At 42.0% G+C, this 22719-nt stretch overlaps 2 protein-coding genes across 6 annotated transcripts; both read right to left on the bottom strand.

Annotated features, from left to right (window-relative positions):
- Window positions 1–1348: 1348 nt before the first annotated feature.
- On the bottom strand, window positions 1349–3499 carry LOC147329654 (P2Y purinoceptor 3-like). Its single transcript, XM_086290950.1, has one exon. The coding sequence runs from the start codon at window positions 3497–3499 to the stop codon at window positions 2090–2092; it is 1410 nt and encodes a 469-aa protein (XP_086147076.1). The 3' UTR covers window positions 1349–2089.
- On the bottom strand, window positions 3500–22627 carry LOC147329653 (schwannomin-interacting protein 1). 5 transcript variants are annotated; one of them, XR_015128983.1, is made up of 9 exons: window positions 22087–22627; window positions 20444–20701; window positions 20069–20193; window positions 18891–19002; window positions 18613–18738; window positions 16365–16482; window positions 16188–16264; window positions 15660–15979; window positions 15212–15500 (listed from the first exon to the last, which is right to left on the bottom strand). XR_015128983.1 is itself a non-coding variant. In XM_086290951.1 (8 exons), the coding sequence occupies exons 2-8, from the start codon at window positions 20699–20701 to the stop codon at window positions 3514–3516; spliced, it is 915 nt and encodes a 304-aa protein (XP_086147077.1). In that variant the 5' UTR covers window positions 22087–22627; the 3' UTR covers window positions 3500–3513. The 5 variants fall into 5 exon arrangements, 3 of the variants coding, with proteins under 3 accessions (XP_086147077.1, XP_086147078.1, XP_086147079.1); XM_086290951.1 differs by lacking the exons at window positions 15212–15500; window positions 15660–15979 and adding an exon at window positions 3500–3612; XR_015128984.1 differs by having other exon boundaries at window positions 15212–15979; window positions 16105–16264.
- Window positions 22628–22719: the final 92 nt, after the last annotated feature.

Below are 22719 nucleotides of genomic sequence, written 5' to 3'. Positions count from 1 at the left end.
ATGGTTTCATCTGCCTCCATAATGACATCTCTCACCTTCTCGACAAAATCCAGGGTGTTCAGGATGTGGTGTTCAGAGCTGCCCACCAGCAGGTTGAGGATCGAAGCCAAAAACTTTGACTTACAATGCTGTGATTGCAGCCATTCCCCAACTCTCTGTGATTGGTACTCATGGCCATTGATCAGTGGTTGTTAATCAATGGTCGTGACAATTTGCATATTGATGATCAAGGAAAGGACCTCACAGCCCATCGTTCATTCAGTTGTGCTAGTTTCAGTCATTGTGCAAATGTACTGTTGATAAGATTGGGGAAACCTGCTGAGACTGAAGAAGTCACCTGGATGAGTGACGAAACGTTTCTCCCACTGAAAACGTCCAGATGAACTGAATCAGCTTTTGGGATTTACTTACTTGGATGAGTGAGCATGCGTCAAGACAGACAAATCATTGGTTGTGATGGAAATTATATTAAAGTGTTTAAGTAAAATACTTTTGCTAAATGTCTTAATTTTGTGAATGAAAAAAATTTATAATAAAAAACATCAAGTAGTTACAAAGGCTTCTTTTCACACTTAAAACAAACAAACTGAACTGTCAGCCAATCACCTTACTTGAGACTGGCTGTCTTCAGAATTGGCTTCCCTTTACTGTGATTCTGTACTGGCTAGCATGTGTTGTGCAGACAACAATAAACAAATATTTACTGGGAACCTATGCTATATGCAGGCTGCAATAAACTTTGCCAAAGGCCACATTTGTTATGGAAGCCTTGAGAATGAAACATGCGACCTTAGACAGATATCAAAGGAGTAGCTTCTCAGGCATCACCCATTAATTCTATCCACAGGCCACCAAATTTAAGTCAAATTTAATTTTTCAATTTTCAGTGGGATCATTTCCTTTGTAGACTTACATATACAAACACGTTTACAGACTGGTACAAATATTTCAACAGCTAATTTCCCCTTAGTGACAATTGTGCATGAGGAAACATTTTTAAAGAACTCACCTGTATATATCATATTAGTATTACACATACTGGATCATTTATTTCATTCTCCATAAATTTAAAACACGCAGCTTCTTATTTCAGCTTGTTGGAATCGTGGACTGAAGCCTTAAACTGTGACATCCTGTTGCAAAATCATTACGTGTAGGGATGCAAGTGGTTTGCTGGTTTTGTAACTAAAGGTGTAGCTTCATTCCCTGTACAGAGCAGCAACCTTATGTAATACTGATGTGACACACCATGGTTTAACAAACATTTAATGCTTGATTGTATCATGTATCTGCAAGAAGAAACCATGAGACTAAGAATATCGTACATTATTTTATTTTACATGAAGAGATTAAAATATTATAAATGCAATGGCTATACATTTACATTTTTAACCTGCAGAATTAAAGTTTATAACTATTGTGTAAACGTTACATCGACAGTAGCAATAAATAAGCATTCTGACAGGATTCAGCCAACAGTAGTTGATGAAGTATTCCCTTGGGGGAAGTTACAAAACATCCTCTGCTTGCTTTCACAAATCTTGCCGTTGGTACTTCGATCTTTTATGTACAGTCTGTGATATTGGCTTTCGATTTCACTGAGTCTAAAAATGGTGACATTTGTTTGTTTCCCTTGTATATATGCGTGGATATTTATAGTTGTTAATTTCAGTCTTCTGTGTTCTCTGATTCCAATTGTCAGGATATGGTGGACATCTGGTGTTTACTGGTGTCTGGTAGGAGGATGTTGCCAGTAGGTCTTCTGGAGTTGAAGGTTTGGCCCAGGGAATCAAGACTTCTCCCGGTATGTATTGCAGATGTTGAATTTGATTGGGATCCAGGGAGCTTAGCAGCTGGTGACAGTGTCTTTACTGGTTTGGCATGTTCCTTGAGTAAATTTCGTAGTATTGCAATGCATATTGTCCAGCTAGGTAAAACCAATGTCAGTGAGTCCCTATACCAAGATGTGGATAGTGGATCCCAAAATGAGATTTACATAAATGATTAACATGAAGCAGGACTGATTCACTTGTTACTAATGTGTTGCTTATTGGTGTCTATAAATAACATCCAGCAGTGCATCTGAAGTTCATTCAGCTACATATTTAACTTTTGCTCTGTTCATATATGATGGACTTTGACATGCTTTATTCTCTTTTTTGTCAATACGGTCTTCTGTTTCTCTGTCCACTTCACCCTCTCCTTTTCCCATCACTCTTAGTGGCAACTGTAGCATAGCATGCTGCTGGGTAGGGGTGTTTACTGCTTGGCAGCAGTGAGCTCCTCCTTTATCTTTAGTCAGAAAGTAAAGAAGGGCATTGAGCCATGCATTGAACGATGCTAAAGGTCTGGTAATCTTATAGCACATAGAGACTGCCGTCATGGTGTGACAGGGAACTCCCTTGGTCACTTTCAGCAAAAGAAAGATGGTTCTGGTAACATGAAAGGGGAAGAAACACAGAGCAAATAGCAGGGTGATAGTGATAATAGTTTTGATAGATTTACGCCTTCGACTGGCATATGGGGAGTGCGCACCAAGTGAAATGGAAATCCCTTCATCTCGTCCCGCCATCTTCTGCAATCCATTGCTTCGTCTTCTTCCCGTTCTAACAACTGCTGAGGCTTTCCCATCTCTTTTCTCCATGCATTCATCCATTGGATTTCTGCACAGTGAGGGCTGAGAATGCAGTGTCCTAAATATGGTCAGAACTACGTGAGAGTAACAGTAAGCGATTATGGAAAATGGCACAAAAAAGCCCAGCAAATGGAGCGTAATGCCATAGGGTACATAATCAGGAAACTCCTTATCGATGGCATCATCCCAGCAGTTCTGGTACTCTTCAATTATCCCTTCCAATTTACCATAGCCCACATTACCATTTTCTGGTGATATGCTATTACTCGGGTTGTCAGTACTTACATTGCTTCCAAACCCTGTTAATCTTGTCACATGACCAGTCTGAGCAAAACGGAAGATGGGGCAAGTCAAAGCAAATACTATTATCCAAACAAGGACACAAGTGCACTTGACGGCCTTCTTGGTCTCCAGCGTTATCACTTTCATTGGATGGCAAATACCAAGGTATCTGTGCACAGAGATACAAGTGAGGAAGAAGATAGAGCAATAGAGGTTAAAGTAGAAGAGAAAACGAACCACACGGCACATGAAGTCCCCAAAAACCCAGCGGTCACGCATTATGTAACTTCCTACAAGAAATGGCAGCGACAGGCCGTACATAAAGTCTGTAGAGGCCAGGTTAACCATGTATATTAAAGAAGCATTCCAGCGTTTGGTCCGACGGAAAGAACGGTAGAGGATGACAGAGTTAAGAGAGATGCTAAAGATGAATGTGAAGGAATAACAAATTGGAAGGAAGATGTACTTGTACGACTCGTCTATGCTGCAAGACTGAGTTGGTGAGGATGGGGAGGAAGAGTTGAGGATATCGTGGAACGTATCCACATTGATATCTGAAGGAACCTCATGTCTTGATGACATCGTGAGAGCAAAAGTTATTTTGATATGAGAGAGAAGGATTCAGCATGTATGTTTGGACTTCTGGCAGGTTTCTCCTCTATCATCCTTGGTCCTGTCCATGTATGAGTGTTTACCTAGAAATAAACAAAGACAGCAGTCATTTATCTGAATTTTATTTCATCAGATTTTCTCTTATCTTAGTATTGAAAGTTTTGATCAAGTAGTGTTCCTGGTTCTGTGGGCATCTGCTATGATTTCAAAGGTACATTAAAACTTTTTCACAGTATTTTATGGAGTTCTGTTAAAAAACAAAGGACATTCCATTATTCAGTAGCTTGTAAACCATGCCTTTGTCAGTTCTTCAGATGGTTTCACACAGTCTTCTTAACATTTGTGCTTCAGTTCATTGAGATTCATGGACAGCTTCTTGTCATACTTACATGTTTCAGATCATTAAATTTTAATATTACTGTATTTTCTGCACTATAAGGCGCACTTAAAATCCTTTAATTTTCTCAAAAATCAACAGTGCCTCTTATAATCCGGTGTGCCTTAAGTATGAATTCTGGTTGTGCTTACTGACCTCGAACTGATTTTTATTTGGTAGGCTCAAAAATCTGTCAAAAAATGTTTTAGTATGACTTTGGTAAGCTACAAAGCCGCACCGCTTGATGGATTGACGTAGCATTACAGCTACCGCAGTCAGGAGCCTCGCGGAGCAAAACTCCGTAGGTTCAGGTCCCAAAGTCAAACGAACACTGCAGCATCACTGAGAGTTAAAAACTGTCTAAATTCTTTCATCTTTAATAAAATGATCAGTGTTGCTGCTTTACCAGGTGTAACTATGAAGTTTAACATCCAGGAATCCATGAAAACAGAATTTATTACATGTAACAGAGTTAGAAGTTAGCAGGAAGTTAGCTCGCTAGTTTCCACCTAAACATGATATAGCATGTTCTGACTGAGAGATTTCTGAGAAAATTCAAACGTACAGCTCTGCTATCACTTCCAACATAAATGAAGACAGAAAACTAAACAGCAGTGACGTTTGTAGGGTTACTGAAGTTGGGCTAGCTGGTATATAATGATGTGCTACGTGATCGCTAGCGACACAGCTATGTTAGCATAGCTGGAGGATGAACGCCAACTTTTTTCCACTCGATAAAAGTTAACGTGAGGGTTCCCGATGGTTAGGGACAAATGCAATCGCATGGCAGGATGCTGTAAACCAAACTTCAGTCAGGACAACAACTGAGATAATCCATCCACAATACGAGGTTTGTCATTAATGTACTGCAACAACATGGGAATAGAGCAGCTGCCAGAGAATTCAGCATTAATGAATCAATGATACGGAAGCAAGAAGAATGAGTTGAGTAAAGTCTGACTGTTTTGTTTCGCTTAGTCCACCTTATAATCCTGTGCACCTTATGGTCTGAAAAATATAGTAAATGCAACCTGTCTGACGAAATTTGGACTGGTACCTGTGACACCGTAAACGCAGGTCCATGAAAATATTGTCTGACATTAAACTGGTCTGTGGTGCAAAAAAGGTTGGGGACCGCTGTCTTACAAGGTGATCAGCAACACCAGAGCACCATAAGAGACCACTCTCTCCCCTTTCCTGTTCACCCTTAACACCGTAGACTCTGTCCACTGCAGGGATCTGCCACCTTCCAAGGCTTTTTCTCTGCGGTGGTTGGATGTATTGCTAGGGGTAATGCGATGGAGTACCAGGTTGTGGTGGACTCCTTTGTCGTGTGGTGCAAGAAGAATCATCCGTAGATCAATGTGACAAAGACCAAGGAAACAATTGCAGACTTTAAGGGGACCAGGAAAACAATGACCACTGTGTCAATTCAGGGAGTCAATGTGGACATAGAATATGAAGCTAGAGACACTAGCAACTACAGTCAATTGTTACTAATCAATGTTACTGTCAATTGTCTTTCAGGGGCCAGAGTTAGCAACATTAAGGGAAATTTAAAACTGCTGGCTAAGGGTAAACATAGAATTAATAATAAACTGGTGTGTAACTTTGCCAAAACACTGTCGTTTTTGCTGGTTTGCTTGCCAATTGGACCAGGAGTGACATGTTTAGCTGCATGTTCTCCTTAAATTTCTGGCTGTCAGAGTGGTGTCCAAAAAATGATGTGGGCTTCAAGATTCAATCGTCCTGTTATTCCCCCAGAACCACATCCCCTTAGAGACTGTCTCAGCTCCCAGACAAAAAACAAACCAAAAATCACAAAAAAACTAATTTAACACAAAAAAACTACAAAGAAAGAACAATATAGCACCCACATCTCCACATAGAATAAAGCAGTGAAATTAACTGAACATTAATTCATAATTGATCAACAAATCGATCTACTCTGCCTGACAGAAACCTGGTAACAGCAGGATGTCAGTTTAAATGAATGAACACCCCCGAGTTATACTAACTGTCAGAATCCATGAAGGGGGTGCACCAGTCTTTCACACCAGCTTATTAATCAACCAAAGACAGAGTTTTGAATCTTTTGAAAGCCTGATGCTTAGCCTCGTCCACTCTAACTGGAAAACTCAAAAACCAGTTTTATTTCTTGTTATCACTGGTTAGCACAGATTAGAGAGAAATGATACAAATCCACACAATTTTTAATCTATAACATAGATTTGTTTTTTTCTGCTAATTAAACTTTTAGTAACTTTCGTCCCCTAAGGATGGAGACACTGTGTTTGTAAAAGGATCTGCTCCCATCAGAAACAGAAACGTTTTCTCATACGCTGTTTGCTCAGAACAACTTTGCATCAGCTTACAATGAAACCATGCCTGCAATCTAAATCTGTCACCTGTCTATAGCTAAAAGCATAAAAGTCCTTTAAAAAATGTTTTCTTATCTTATCTTATTATTATATTGAGGGCAATATAATAAAGAGCTACTGCTTTCCAACCCCACCCCTCCCATTAACTGTTCACTGGGGCCTTTGCACAATCTGTTTGTCCCCCTGTTGTATGCTGCTCATTCGCAGTGCTTGTTTGCCTTCCTGTGTACAAGGGTATGTTGCTGATTCAGATCCTTCTCACTCCATTAACTCAGCAATAAGTAACCACACTTTCCCTACGTGTCTTTATGCATCCCTCTGTACATTGGTCTCTCTCACTCCACTGATTACATATTACCCATTCCTGTCATCACAATCCCTGAGTAATTTCATGTCATGCAGTCAGCAACAGCATCAGCAAAGTCAACAGTTTCTAACTAAACAGGGTTCACTCAGGCAACATTGTAGTTTCTTCACTGAAAGAGTCACATCAGGTGTACCTCTGCATATTAGTTTGTTATAGAGTTCCAGTAAACTAAAGGAATATGTTTGTTTCGAGTTAAAATGACCATCTGCATCTAAACTAATGTTCAGTAAGAAAACGTTTTTGTATCAAACACCGAAAAGGGGAATAAATATATCTTGAAAGTGTGACGATAGGTTCAATATTTGAAGCATTTGTTTCAAGGCCATAAATGTGTCGTGGTGTTTCTGGTGGCGCCTTACTTTTAATGTGTCTCAGATCTGTAGCTTTCTCAGATATATGACATTTTCAAAAATATAAAAGTGCACAAAGCCAGCCTAACACAAGAAAATGTGTATCCACTGACAAATGAAAAACATTTTCATGAGTCTTTCACAATTATACAATACAAAGATATGTGCCAGAAATACATGTTTCCTGCAAATCACAAAGATTGTATATTGCAGCTATTCCTTTTGCAAAGCATGTTGCAACACCCCATAAACTTTTGGTGCTTCTTTATTTACTTTTATGTTAGCTCCCTTACGTTTTTCAGAACTATGAAGAACAGTTTGCAGACACCTGAACTGTTCTGTCTAATCATAGTAGCATGATAGAACACGATATGCTAACACATTTTCATGCTGTATGGGTGTTGATTGAATCCAATCTTTACATTGAGTATCAGGAAAAAATTAGATATAAAAAGTAGCTTCTGGAAAAGCCTAAAACTCTCAAACCGTTTGCCTCTGAACTCATATTGAGTTCCAGAGTGAGGCATGCAGTTACATAAGGCTAACTAAGAAAATGTGTTTTTGAATGGATGTTTAAAAAGATATTACTGCTTTGGAAAATGTTCTGGAACAAAAATAACAATTCTCCCGTGTCTGGAGGTTCATTAGTTGTTGTGTAAATGCAACAGCATCGAACTCATAAATACCTGCATCACTACAATCTGCTGTAAGACAAAGAGCTTACCCCTGCCAGCGATGACTCTTACTCCATATGGCTTCTATTCTGTTGCCCATCAGAATAGCTGAGAAACTGCAGAAACATCCAAAAAGGCTATGACTGCAGTGCAGCTGTGATTGACACCACGACTGCAACCTTTCCCTGTATTTCAACAACAAGTGAACATTAGCTGCAATCAGTCATCAGCAGAGCGGCTTGGTTGATCTGTGACCCTGACGATTGGCCCTGAGCAGTCAGAGCAGTTTCTATGGTAATCCAGTCCCTCCCTCTGTCCCTCATTGTGTGTCATCCAATTCTTCTCCCCACTTCACCTCTGTGTGTGTGTGTGTGTGTGTGTGTGTGTGTGTGTGCGTGTGTGTGTGTGTGTGTCTGTGTGTGTTCCTCACTACTTTTTAAACAACTACCCTGAAAACAAATCAAGTTACGACACGTCCATTTAAGTTTAAAGCTTTTTATGAATAACCTCTGTACACTTAAAGATTCCTGGGTTTGATTCCCAAACTCCCTTTTGTTTTACAGAAAACTCACCAATCATCTTAAGTTCATGAGTTGTCTTTTTATAAAGACAACTCATGAACACTCTACGCTCAACCCCAAAACAAAAATGCCTCATTGAAAGAAAGGCAACAGTAACTCAAATAACAAAGTTCTACAGTGTAAAGGTTTACACATTCTCCTGACAGGAATCCCTATTTGATCCCTGGAAAAGAGGCAAATCCCTTTGGGCCCAGAAAAGTATCTGCACTACTTGATGTGTGAATACAAAACACGTTCTCACTCCCAAAGCGTAATATTTTACAATAGGTGACAAATCGTCAACATATTATGCTTCCGGGCACCCAACACGTCCCTGACGAGATCGAAAAAATAAGGAAACACGAGAACCGTTTAGAATCAATCTACACATGTTCGTTCATTTTCCTCAAAGTTACTTTGGAAAAGACTATTTAACGTCATTAAAGTGCTGGTTAAGGTTAGACAGTGACTCCTGAGATTAGGGACAAAACAGGTTTTAATTTTCTAAAATATATTTTTTGATTTTTCAAAAACACATTTACTTATAATTGTTACACAAAGTTTTGGCTGTCTCACCATGTTTTGGTCTCCCAGGTGTAACATTTTTTAATAATTTATGTTTTTGCTGGAGCAGTGCAAGGTTTTTGTCAACACCGTCAGACACAAAGAAATGCAGAAATATATATTTTAAATTAAGTTGTTTCAGCTATTCTGACTATTAGCAGCTTCTCTATTCTTCTCTGGTCTATTGTTTATGCACATTTATGCACATTAATTAGTTATATACATATATGTGTGCAGTGTTGGGGAGTAACGGAATACATGTACCGCCTCTACGTATTTAAAATACAAAATATGAGTAACTGTATTCCGTTACAGTTACCGTTTAAAAAGGTGGTATTCAGAATACAGTTACTTTGTTGAAATAAATGGATTACACGGCGGTACTTTCCTGTTTCATTTTGTCGCGGGTCAGGACTGTTTGGGTTTTGTTTGACAGCTACGTTCTGTTGTTCCAGGCGGCAGCGTTACGGTTGCCATGGTTACAGGGCGACGCTCTCTCTCTCTCTCTCTCTCTGCGACTGTGTGTTTCCTGGGTGAGAGAGCGCATTTTCGTTGTTGTTGTGCTAAGCTAACAGGCAGAATGCTACAAGCATAGCTCTAAAGAATGTAGCATCATGGGCAGTGTAGTCCGTGCTGCAGGGAGAATGGACTGCCATACACGTTATGTGTCTGTGAGCGCGAGGAGGGAGAAAAAGGGGAGTGGAAAGGTACGAGTTGTCATCGAGGAAAAACGGGAGCTGGAAGCATGTAAATATAATAATAACCACTTCAGCCAAGAAGAGTGCCTGACGAGCCCAGTTGTAAGTAAGCTATTAAGACTCGACTGTACACCGTGTTAGTGTTTTCCTCCGAAAACAATAAGTTCCGTTGGAGCAGCCTTTCAACGCCTCTCTCTGTCTCTGGCAAGAAAAGTTGACCCACACAACAAAGTAAAGCTATTTTTCGGCTACGAGCCGACAGGGACCCCGCCGTATTAGTCAGAGGTCCCTTTACTACAGTTCGGAGTCGCGGACCTTCAGTAATAGTAATAAATCACACAGCAATAGTACATTCACGTTGTTGTAAAAAGCATGATAATATATTAAGTAATCCAAAGTATTCAGAATACGTTACTGTCATTGAGTAACGTAACGGAATACGTTACAGAATACATTTTAGGGCATGTATTCTGTATTCTGTAATGGAATACATTTTAAAAGTAACCTTCCCAACACTGTGTGTGTGTGTGTGTGTGTGTGTGTGTGTGTGTGTGTGTGTGTGTGTGTGTGTGTTATACACTGGTTCACCAAAATCATCACCAAAGTAACCACCAATGAGTCGTCTCCTTATGTCACTGCTTCAGGACCTGATTATAAAGCACTGAATCAGGTCCTGAAGCAGTGACATACAGGATGACGCTTTGGACGTCATTAGTCACGTGACTCTGGCCAGCCGACCTCAGCCTCGACACAGTGTTTCTGAAGCACTGTCTTTATGACACTTTAGCTCCACAGACCATCACTACAGTTAACATCAGATGTCCCACCAGTGGGCTGCATTGATTGTGTTACATTTTAGTGGCCGTCAGTGTTGGTGAATAAGCACGCGGCTGGTCTGCACCTCATCTCTGCCTCAATTCTCCTATTTTCAACACAATTGTACTGTATAAAGTGTTGTCAGGAGTAGGACCTTCATTACACTACATCCCCAAATTATCATAACTGGCCAGTAAAACCAGTTTTGATCATCATATGATGAACAGAAATCAGTAACTGTTTTAAAACAAGGTTTTAGAACAGTTTTAGTTTGTTTTACGTTGCTTTTCTTGAGTATTTGTAATTGACAAGCAAAGAAGAACATTGTCTTCCACACCTACACCTATGTGAGACTTGGTTGTTGGCTGGTTATCCTCCGTCAGTGCAGGCACAAGCATGGGTAAAGGCATAATCAACACTTACATTCTAGGTTGGTCAATAGAGAAAGTGAGAGAAATAAACATCAAAATGGGTATAACTTTATTTTGTAGTTGTAAAGTTAATTCTGACCTTCTGCATAAATGTTTAGATGGAGCACCTCTCCATCTAAACAGCCTGATTCATCTCTGCTATCACCAAGACACATATAGGAAATCTTTTGTCCCATAATGTTTAATGCAAAAACAAACTTATTCATACACAAATCTAGACGGTTCTACCACGGGGTAGGACTCTTCCTTTCTACACCGTGGTAGAAGAATGGATTATGTGAAGAGTTGTGTTGGTGTTTTTAGAGCATGTGCTCCACAAATTGGAGGTGAGGAGAGCAACCTGGTTACAGGGAGATGAACGTGTTAGCTTAAACGAATCAACACTGCCAGTCACTGACAGTTAGTCACAATAACTGTCAGAGGTCTGAAAGCACAAACTGAGGAACAGGAGCAGTAATCTTTCACTCCAGCTTATTAACCAACCATCCTTTGAGTCATTTTAGTCCATGACTCAACCAAAGACCTACACAGAGCTTTTTTTGCAGTTCATTTCCTGAGGACAAAGCTGTCAGTGTGTACACACATAAAATATTTGCACCTCGAAAATGTTTTATCTACTTGGTGTGTAAAGGGCTTTACTCTTGTCTTGTCCATTTGAAGCAAAGGTCCGGCACAGACGGGGTTTTGAAAGAGAAAATGGCCAGATTTGTGAAGCTGAACGTAATAACTGGTGTGGAATCATCAGTATTTATTTAGGTTTGGATAGTTGCATTTGTAAAGTAGTTATACATGTGGTCAGCACATTCCTGCAAGCCCTCAAAGGTTATACACAAATCATTGTGCACATTTGTAAGTCTTTGTTTATGCTTGTGGATCATATTATATGCATTTGCAACACTTTTGAGGCAGATTTCTCTCCATATTCAACTCCCCCGGTTTTTCTGCTCAGTCAGTGAATTCAGCTCTAGTTTGTCAAAAACCCACTAACTGTGACAAACTCTAAACATTGATTATGAAAGATTCTACAGTCATTGGTCGCATCAGTCAGGATTTGGCCCAGAAGTTGATTGACAGCACACAAGGGGGAATTGCAGAGGTCTTGAAAAAGACGGCCAACAGTGCTGACCCCCTGTTTCAATCCAGGGGGTCAGTGTTGACATTGTGGAGGACTATAAATACCTTGGAGTACACATTGACAATAAACTGGACTGGGCTAAAAACACCACAGCACTTTACAGAAAGGGCCAGAGTCGTCTCTATTTTTTGAGGCGACTGAGGTCCTTCAATATCTGCCAGAAAATTCTCAGGATTTTCTACGAGTCTGTTGTGGCCAGTGCGATCCTCTATGCTGTTGCATGCTGGGGGAGCAGGCTGAGGGTCGCAGACGCCAACAGACTCGATAAACTGATTCGCAAGGCCAGCAATGTTGTGGGGACGGAGCTGGACTCCCTCAAGGTGGTGTCGGAGAGGCGGATGCTGTCCAAGACAAAGACAATGTTGGATAACACCTCCCACCCACTCCATGACATGCTGGTCAGTCACAGGAGCACGTTCAGTGAGAGACTGAAATTACCGAAAAGCACCACTGAACCTGTGGCCATCTCCATCTCCCTGTACAACTCATCCATGTTTACTGCTACACCCTTCTTGCACATGTTCTTTTTCAGCTATTTATTAATAAGTGACTTTTATGTACATATATGCCTGTATATATTGTGCTATTCTTAGTGTATTGTCTGTCTCTGTTAATGTTTGTTTATAATGGAGCACTGTAACGACAAATAATTTCCCCCAGGGATCAATAAAGTATTCTGACTCTGATTAGATGTGCCTTCTCGAAGAGAGGGACCTTGTAGGCACGGCAACATTTCAATCCATGACAGCTTAGTGTGTTGCCAGTTCTTGGTGACTATGGCGCCAACTGCTTTAGATCATTAAACTCCTCCCATGTAGCTTTGGGCTGATCCACCTTTCTCATGATCATGCTCACCCCATGAGGCAACGTCTTGCACTGAGCAGCAGACCCAGGGCGGCTGATGGTCCTTTCGTATTCTTTCAGGCCTCATCAGAGGAAGAGAGACAGTTTCCTTGTGCTGCTTTGCCCACCAGAGAGAAGTTGATCTTTGGGAGCTTCATTTCTGGGCTCCTTTCGGTCAGACTTGTCTAGGCTGGATTGATCTCCATGCCCACTTGTGTTTACCACCTAGGCGGTCATCTGAAAGCGTGGAAACCCGTGCAGCTTACACCATCGTCCGTACTCTGTTCCAGGCTCCTCTACACCTGTGCTGGTGGGACGCAACGTTTAAATGATGATAATGATAAAAAGCAGTGCTCCACTGAGACCGCTCTCTTGAAGGTCTAATGATCTAATGATCTAATTTTTTGGCTAGTGCATCTGGCTCTGCCTTGGTTTTCTTCCTGTTTATAGGGCCTCTCCTAGAACAGACAGGTTTTCCTCCAACATTGCCTTCATAAGTGGGAACGGGGTTCCACACGGTTCAGTTTTAGGTCCACCACTATTTTCTTTCTACATGGCTGCTTTATCTGGCATTATTCAATCTTTCAGTGACATTTCTTATCATCTCTATGATAATGTCGTTTAAGCCTCATCAGCTGGATAGGTTGTCCACCCTAGTCCACTGCTTAACTGGTGCTACTGATTGGCTCTCTGGCATTTACCTTGTTTTAAACACCAAAAAGACTGAGGCCGTGATCATAGCTCCTCCTGAACTCGATTCTAAAATCAGTCAGGTTTTTGCGTCTTTCTGTCCTGCTGCCAAGTCAAACATTTGAAATCTTGGTGTAATATCTGATTCTTCTCTGGGCCTCGACTTGCGTGTAAAATCTTTGTCTTGTTCCTGTTTCTTTTATTTAAGGAACATTTTCTGAACTGCGACATATGGTCTCCTTAGCTGAACTGGAAAAAAATGTTCATACGTTTGTGTCATTGCGTTTAGGTTGTAATGCCCTGTTTACCAGCTTGGGCAAATAGTCTTTTTCTCGCCAAGCTATACAAAACGCTGTGGCCAGACTATTAACAAGGTCTAGCAATCGAGCTCACATTACTCCTATTTTATATTCATTATATTGGCTCCCAATAGAGTTTGAAAGTTCTTGTCTTAGCATACAGAGCGCTAAATGGCCAGGCCCCAGATTATTTATCCAAGCTTCTTACAAAATATTCTGTTCACAGGCTCAGTTTGTCGGTTGTTCCCTGAACACGACTAAATCCTAAAATCCACAGAGCCTTCCAGTCTGTGGGACAGCCCACCACCACAACTACATTTGGTTGGCTCTGTGGATTCTTTTAAAAAGCGGTTAAAAACTTTTCTATTCAAACAGGCTTTGTGTTAAGAATGTTTCATTTTAAAACTAAAACTTTTTAAACTGTTAATTTTTGTGTTTTATTTAATCATTCGTATTGTCTGTTTTGGCACCTAATGTTCTCGATTATTTTAGCCTTTTGTGTAGAGCTCTTTGTGACTGCCTGTGAAAAGTGCTTTATAAACAACCTACAGTTGTCACCATTCCAGCTGTTGAGCCTTCGTCTTGTCCACAGCAGAGAGGTTGGAATGGAAGAAATGGATTCTGTGCACAGGTTTGGAAACTAAGGAGACCAACTGCAATAAACTTTATTTTATAATTACTAATTTTATTTCTTGGCCATTATAAATGCCCACACTGATAGTACATAGCTATATAAAAATAGCTAATATTGGTCGATAACATCAACCAGAAGATTGAAACCAGATTCTGTGACTTCAAAAAAAGCTTCCCAAGTGTTAACGTCTTCAACACTACACCATCTGTCCTGCTGAGGAAACGACAGGCTTTAATCCACAGCTCATAATTTGCAAAACTCAGTACAAATCAGCAGAATGGATACTGACTGTGAAAAGCATCACAGTGGACTGGAGGGGCTGTGGACCTCCTTTTCCACTTAAAGCAATCTCAAAAACTCAGAATGAAACAAACGCTCGTGTTGCTGACCGTGGTAACAATTATTCTAGTTAGTTTTAATTTTTCCAGGTTTTGATGTGCTTTGTTTAAACTTTAAAAAATCATTTATTTATTTAAAGATGGCATTGCACTCCAAGAGAACATTTCAATAACAGTGGTCTCCATTCAACACCTGGTATATTGTAAGACACTGATGGTTTACAAATAAATGTGTACTGTTCATATTTACATTCAACTTTTAAAAAGTTTGCTGTTTTTAAACTTGATATCAACAGCTCATCAGGAATGAGATGAAATACTTTCACTGTGACCAAAAACACGAACAAAAAATAGTAAATTACAATTTACAGGTTAGTCAAGTCAACAAGTTAACTCATTCACTGCCAGCCATTGGCAGTGAATGAGTTAAACCCATTGACTCATTCACTGCCATTGACGGCTATAGACGTCAATGGCAGTGAATGAGTTAAAAGTGTCAAAATTTAGATTAATACTAAAGATATCGTTTTGTTGTACAAAAGAGCACATTTCATTTATTAACCAACATCAATTAAAAAGTGTAGACAGAAAAGCATGAATAAGACTTTATGCCAGGATCAAAAGACTATATCGAAACAGAGCAAAGAACAGATGTTAATGAGCTTTTCCATATTGGTCCCTTTTGCACTGCAGAGTTAAGAGTTTTGAAGTTTCACTCGCCAGGTGGATATTTTACACAGGACTGCTGGAAGGCTTCTTACTACTGTGTTAAGGACCGTCTCACTATTATGCAGAAATGACTGTCTCTACTGTATCTGTGGGAGAAATGATGTGAAGTACAAGTAGGATTCTCAAGTTAATAAATGAACATAATGGAAACAATCTGGTGCTAAAACTATTGTTTTTAATAAAAACAGCCCCTCTTTTGAAATGTGCATGACCCTGCTCATCATTTAGCCTGTACAGACACTGACCTGGGTTCAGTGCTTGCAGCTTGAAGGCGGATGATCTAAGAGCGCTTTCCAGAGAGACGGGAATTCCAGTAACACTCGTGAAACCTTTCACCTTTCCACGTGGATCACAATCATTTCCACAAACAGACAAAGCCAAACCTGGATGTCATATTTCCCTCTCATGCTTCTACCTTTGAGGTTTTGACCTTACACCCGTCCTGTAATGTAGCAGGTGTAAGGCTCAGGTTTTTACTGACATGCAGTTCTCTGCTGGTTTTCGCTTCATATGTAAATCATCAGCTGATGGACGTCTTTAGCAGGTCAAAGTTTCCCTTACACACCTAAAAACACAGAACATTAAAAAAGTCCCAGTATTTATAGAGACCAACACTTCACAGTGAGTGACCAGTCCGGCCAACAGCAGCAGGGAATGTCTCAGATGTCGTGGAGAACTTTGTGGCGTTACCCTAATAATGTTTAAGTCTCATAACCACTCCTCCCAGCTGCTCACATGTGGACGTGATGTCACAGTGACGTTAGATCCTGTACCTCCAGCAGCATGGCGTCCTGCTCCGTCCTCAGCTGGTCTCGGACCTGGAGGCGACCCACCAGCTCTGAGCTCAGATCTAACACGGATGAAAAGTTAACCATTAAAATTCACTCTTCAATGCATCAGAGAAAACGGCGCTTTTATTTTTAAACGACGGGGCTAAGGTTATATAGTACCTTGTATAGCCTGGCTGAGAGACGCACAGAGAGCATTCAGCTCCTTGATAGTGAAGCCCTGCAGATCGCTGTGCTCCAAATGTCTCCTCTGGTTTACAGGATCACTCCGCGCTGTGCTCTGAGGAGAGTTTACACATCTTTTAATGAAACAAATCATGATTAACAGCCAAACAAAGAAACACAAAAATATTACTGCACATATTCACGACCTCGTCCCCCCCACAGACAGACAACATTTCAAAATCTGACAAGAAAATCAGTGTCGACTTCCCTAAACAGAGATGAAATGCCACACATCTGCCACAGTGTTATAACAGGTACAAGCAGACACGCGACCCTTGAACATAAGTTTAACATCTGTATTTAATTATATTTTATTTATATGGTGCCAAATCACAGTAACAGTTGCCTTAATGCACTTTACATTGTAAGGTGAAGACCCTAAATCAGCACAGAGAAAACAGAAGTCCTCCTGTGAGCAAGCGCTTTGGTGACAGTGGGAGGGAAACACCTCCGTCACACCCAGGCTCAGGGAGGGCGCCATCTGCTGGGAGGAGGAAGAAGACGGGGCCGTTCCTTTCATTTTGTTCCCAACAAATGGGAAAATTGACCGGGCAAATCCGATTGAAGTGCTGCACTGTACTTAGGGCCATAAAATGAAAACTGTCATCCAAAAACCCACAAATGTTGGAAGGTTTCCTTAGCAAAACACAGAGTGACCCTCTACTCTTTAGTCCATATGTGCCACATGTCTGTATGTGGCCATGGGCCCGCCCTCCGCTGGAGCCTCCACTGAAGATCCACACTGCATTTCTCTGTGGGATGTTTGCACAAGAACCTGGTGCAAGAGCACCAGACCACCTCACCTCTCGAAAAACAGAGTCTCTTGGTTTTGTTGAGAACTTTCATGCTTACAGGATGTAAGGATTTGTTATCGCTGATGTTTTAAAAGACAGAATTATTTCTTCCTCCTCCTCCTGTGGAAAATCAGCGCAAACTACTGGCTGAGACCCTCCAGCTGATGCTCACTAACAGAAACCAGGAAGAGCAGCCCCCACGTGCTCCACCAGAATGACACCCATCGACCTGAGGATGGCAGCAGATTTCTACTGCCCTCCCAGTCACAACCCTGTCAGCTTTGGCAGCCCAGATGTTGCTAATACTGCTCAAGCTGGTAGAACCAAGCAGTTTTAGTCCATAACTGTGGATTGTGTATGTGGAGCTCAACATCATCAGAAGAAAACTTAGCATTGATACAGTCATCAATAAAGCTCCTGATACAGACTTGGGGAAAAGACGCTGAGCTGCAACATACATTCAAAGAGACCAACTTATGGTCAATGAAAACAACTTCGATTGTGTCCAGATGGTGAAGGGAAATTCCATAAGTGACGGCCAATTTAATAGCACAAGTTATGAAGTTAAGATCCGAGGTGCACAGAGAAATGAGCAGACTGTGGGACTGACGCTGCCATGTCTCAGAGATGAACATAATATCAGGCTTCTCTGCTCAGAACAATCATGTAAGATTTAAGACTTGTTGGCAGTTTGGTGAGGCCCACGGGGACAGGTGCAGAGGGGCCTGGAGTCCCGACTTTGGGCTACGCTGCACAGCAAATCCTACCATGATGAGCCGTGGCTTTCCACGCTTTCACATGACTGCCCAAGGTGGCAAACACAAGTGGGCATGGAGATCAATCCAGCCCCACAAGTCTCAGGCGAACCTGACCGGCGGCACACCAGGAGTGAAGCTCCCAAAGATCCTCTTCCTCTCTCAGAGGCTGACGAAGCAGCGCAAGAAAACCAGCGCTCTTCCCGCACTTCCACCGATGAGGCCTCCGAATCAAAAACGAGATGACCGGCAAGAGGGGAAGTAGCACCCGGAAGTATACCGGGAGCTGCGCTCCAGCGCCGTTGGAAAAACAACCTCAATACATTGACTGAAAATTATCCATAGCAGATTTAATCACCAATAATGCACAAAACAGCCGAAGGGAGATGATGCCGGACAAAACTGTAGCAAAAACACTTGCACAACACGGAAACACACAAACACAGGTGAGAGATAAAAGCGTCCCAACCACAACCTCCATGCACTCACTCCTTAAAGCAGCTGTTGCTGTAATCTGGCATCATATCAATGTTTACACTCCCAGCATGCAGTGCAGGGAGCAGAGGACAGATTCCTATAACTCGAACTCGGTTATATGATAACATAGTTTGTTCCACCTTTGAATATTTGTCTCACCAAAGACTTGTGGTCCGTCCTTAGTCGGTCTCGCAGGTTCTTCAGAGTGTTCCTGAAGCCTCTCGACTTTTGTTTCTCTGGTTTGCTTGAAGGCTGAGGATCCTTGTGAATCTGAACACTTCCTCTCTTCAGCAGAAAACAGACGGCAAATCTGAGCACACTTATGAAATGAGGCCATGTGACAGCGCTGCTACTTCAGCTCTGCATCACATTTTGCAACTACATATTAACTGTAAGTAATTTGGAACAATCTGCTGTGTTGTACATGAAGTGGTTACCCATGAGCTGCTTTCTTTCTTTCTAACATCTCCTTTCTTCTCCTCTTCCTCCTCCTCTTCACTTTCACTGTTGTTGATGAAGCAGAGCTGGAGATTCATCCGTGTCTGCAGGCTGAGGGTTAGACACCAGTCAGTGGACCATCATGAACACATATCCAATCTCACATCACAGCTGGTTGCTTAGCATCTAGCTAGCAGCACAAAAGAGGAGCGAACATAAAAGGAGTAATATTTTTAAAGTGTGGGGTGATTGCATATGCAACATTTCTATCAGCTCAACAAAAGTCATCAACACACAACCTGTGTGTGCAGTTTGTGTGTTGATGAGCTGAGACAGAAGAAAAAGCCGACTTCACTCAGAGATGAGAAAGATAAAGACGGGACAGGAACAGCTGACTGCTCAGTGGGATTTGATAAACTGCACATTTAACGCTTGTTCTCATGTTTTCAAATAATAATTTCATTGTACATGTACAGTGACAATAGAAGCTATTCTATTCTGTTTTATTCTAAACCACATGTTGTGTTTGTGACATTATTTGTTTCATGCTGCAAATCAAACTGAAGCAGACTAACTGTGTCATTTAAAAACTGCATGAAATCCTCTGCAGGCTAGTTTGCTGTAGTGTGATGGACGTGTGTGATTGGTGCACAGTGGCCCTCGAGTATAAAGGCAGCATGAACAGTGCGCTGTCAGTGTGGAGGATGGAAGAGCAACTCATGAAACATCTGCTCACATCTGGCTGAATTCACATGCATAAATCTGCAAAGAGCAGCAGGTCAGCTGATCAGAACCTGTACATTAAGAAAATCTGTTGGAGCTCACGTTAGAAATTACTGTGAGCGGTGCTTCGTTTCCCCACATGAGCCATCAAAGCTCATTTTAACCTGCCCTGTACTCACGTTCCTGCTTAGAGGTAAAGTCTCCCTCTCCAACGTGACCAAACGAAAACAAAGCTTAACTTTTGTTGTTAATAAATTCCTTCATTTTGTCAGATCATGCAGTATGAGGAAAGCATGGTTGCAGCTCATACTGCACCAGAATCTCCACCCAAAAGACTTTGACTGTGTGCAAACTGGAACTTGCAACAGATGCGAGCAGACTGCAGCGACCGCACACTGAGAGACAAACACGGTGTTAACAGACATCCAGTAAGAAATAAGAGGCGCGCCTGTACCGAGAGGTCAGTGCCAGCACGTGACTATTGCAGGCGTCGTCGCCGTCCTCCCAGCTCTCCGTTCTCCTCCCTCGCTCCTCTTTCCAGCTGACTGGGGCTCCTCCTTGCTCCAGAGAAAGGCCAGTCTGACAAGCACAGCAGCCACATGTTAAAACCATTTCAACAAACCGCGTTACATCGGTAAATATCACTGAACAGTTCTGATCAGCCTACAGGTGAAACTCTTGAGATAAGTGCTTTCTATCTTACATTCACGCTCACGTGGATTCAGAGATGGGCGTCTCTATGTATCCCATCATCGCTCACACCTCTGCAATTGTCAAAGTCAACGTGTACACAAACACCATCTTTCAGCAAGACAACAACATCTCTGACCTTTAACCTCTTCTCCTTCTTCTCTTCTTCCTGCTTCTCAAGCTCGGCAATGCGCAGGCTCAGGGCCTCCCAGTGCATGATGGGAAGGCCCAGATTGTCCTCGCCGTAGCGTTCCTGCCAGACCAGTGCTGCCCCCACCAAGTCTTCCCCATCTTCCTCGACCTTGTCTTTGTCGTCGTCACACTTGCCGTAATCATCTGCTTCGTTGCTCTCCTTCTCATCCCGATGTTGTCTCAGTCGTTCCTTCTCTCCCTCCATCTGGACAGCAGGGAAGCACTGGGTTAAAATGCTCGCAGCTTTACATCAGACCGCCTGCTTCAATCACATCCTGATGAATGAAATATTCATGTTGACAATCTTCACTGGGATAAAACAAATCTTTACTGGGATAGAGATCGTTTTATCCCAGTGAACATTGCATGTAGTCACAATTATAAAACTCGGCCTCTACCATAGTTTGCCTTTTGTGGTGTCTCTTTCTGACCCAACCAGCCAATCACATGGCCAACCACAACCAGATGGCCCCTCCCCTTCCTGAGCCTCGTCCTGCCAGAGGTGTCTTCCTGTTAAAAGGCAGTTTTTCCTTCTTACTGTCACCAAGTGCTTGTTCATAGATCATCTGATTGTTAGATCATAGGCTGTACAATGAGGCACTTAGGAAGGCCTGTCATTAACAGTCTGCAATCAACAGACAACTTCATGAAAGGAAGTACAGAAGCTTCATAACAAGGTGGAACCCACTGGTTACGCTGAAGGATGGGAAGCCTGAGGAACGCCACAACGTGCCCAGTTCTGGAAAAGATTATTGTAAGTGGACAGAGGAGGCGAAAATGAACGTGCACCAGAATGTTGGGAGCACATTGGTGTAGCTCAGACTGAGCAGGCAAACAGCTACAAGGCTCAGTGCAGCAGCCTGAGGCCCTTTGCTGGCGTCTTCTTCTCGCTCTCTCCTTCCGGTCACCTCTTCACTGTATTAGCTAATAAACAACAGGAAGATGCAGTGTTTGGTTCCATCTACGAGCTCTCTTCTTAAGCAGTATCTGACTGCAGAGGACTAAAGAAAAACTAACATTAAAATCATCTTCATTTGTCCGGGATTACAAAACAGCTATAATTCCTACATTATTAGTGAAATACTTTTTAAACCCTTTGAATTCAATCACACATCGATCGTTTGATTTCAGATCTACGGTGTTGTGAACAGAAACAAGTTTAAAATAAACGTATCATTGCCAAATATGAATCGAGCTAATTGTATAACCGGTATGAGCAGTTAAATATTCAAAGATCGGGACTTTTTAAAAAAAGGAAAACGTGAGCAACAGAAACAGGACGTTTTGTGATGAGCACCGAAACACTCAGGGTGCAGCCACGGTTTCATCCGGAAAACAAGACAACATGTCACATGTGGAAGAAGTTTGTTTAAATAGATTAAATAAACAGCAGTAATGTGAGGTACTGTACTGCTGAATTACAGCAGCAGGGCCTGACTCTGTCCTCAGGTTTAACTCGCTGGAGGAACTTCCACAGCCTAGCTTGAAGCTTCGGCCCTTCCTCTGAAACTTTTCCCCCGCGTGGATTCAAAGTTTGGAGGAAACATCAGACCAGTTCACCGTGTCAGGCCCACTGCGATTCCAACTCACCACTTTTTCGAAATAAAGGCGGCTCTGCTGCTTTCACGGACGGAGAAGTTCTTCAGAGATTTGCCACATAGCTCAGCTCCGTCCTCGGCTCCTCCTAGTCATCTTCCCTCTCTTTCCATTAGGAGCTTCGTCCCTCTGCCTTTTCACCGAGAACTCCTCGTTGTGTCCACAGACGCTTCCTCCTCCTCACTCAGCTGATGTTATTAACTTCTGGTTTATTTCATGCCATATACCCACTTTCTCCCGGTCCAAACCCACGAACAAAGGAATCCCTTGAGAAACTTTCCTGCAGAGGTCCACTTTGGAATTAGGGGTTTACTTCCTGTCGATGCCTTCAAAATAAGTGTGCACACAGCCAAAGGTGGGAGGAGGAGACAAGCTGAGGATTCCAACAAAGCTACAGCTGGCGCTGTGAGCGGGCGATAAAACCACGGTTTCTTATTTTTCCTTCTAAAATATCTTTGTAGAATCAAAGGAGCTTGCAAAGAAAAGCGTCTGGACTTCTTTAAGTTGCTTGAAGACGTTTCACCTCTCATCCCAGAAGCTTCTTCAGTTCTAAGGTCACGTGGTGGAGAGTCCCAGATTTTAAGCTCTATGGGAGTGTCCCTAAGAGGGTCATGGGTGTGGGTCCCA

This window comes from Aulonocara sp. 'chitande type north' Nkhata Bay, linkage group LG5 (assembly GCF_057382095.1).
Source record: "Aulonocara sp. 'chitande type north' Nkhata Bay isolate Kocher_YH1m ecotype deep benthic linkage group LG5, A_spYH_male_GT1.1, whole genome shotgun sequence".
NCBI classification, from domain to species: Eukaryota; Metazoa; Chordata; class Actinopteri; order Cichliformes; family Cichlidae; genus Aulonocara; species Aulonocara sp. 'chitande type north' Nkhata Bay.
This window is presented reverse-complemented; position numbering and strand designations above follow the sequence as displayed.

What these genes read in the sequence shown, in the direction of transcription:
- LOC147329653 (XM_086290951.1), bottom strand. Translation starts at nt 20,701, where the DNA reads ATGGAGGGAGAGAAGGAACGACTGAGACAACATCGGGATGAGAAGGAG. An exon ending in GTGCTGGCACTGACCTCTCG is followed by an intron (nt 19,003 to 20,068) that starts GTACAGGCGCGC and finishes TCTAACCCTCAG; the next exon opens with CCTGCAGACACGGATGAATC. An exon ending in AGAAAGAAAGCAGCTCATGG is followed by an intron (nt 18,739 to 18,890) that starts GTAACCACTTCA and finishes TTTCTGCTGAAG; the next exon opens with AGAGGAAGTGTTCAGATTCA.
- LOC147329654 (XM_086290950.1), bottom strand. Translation starts at nt 3,499, where the DNA reads ATGTCATCAAGACATGAGGTTCCTTCAGATATCAATGTGGATACGTTC.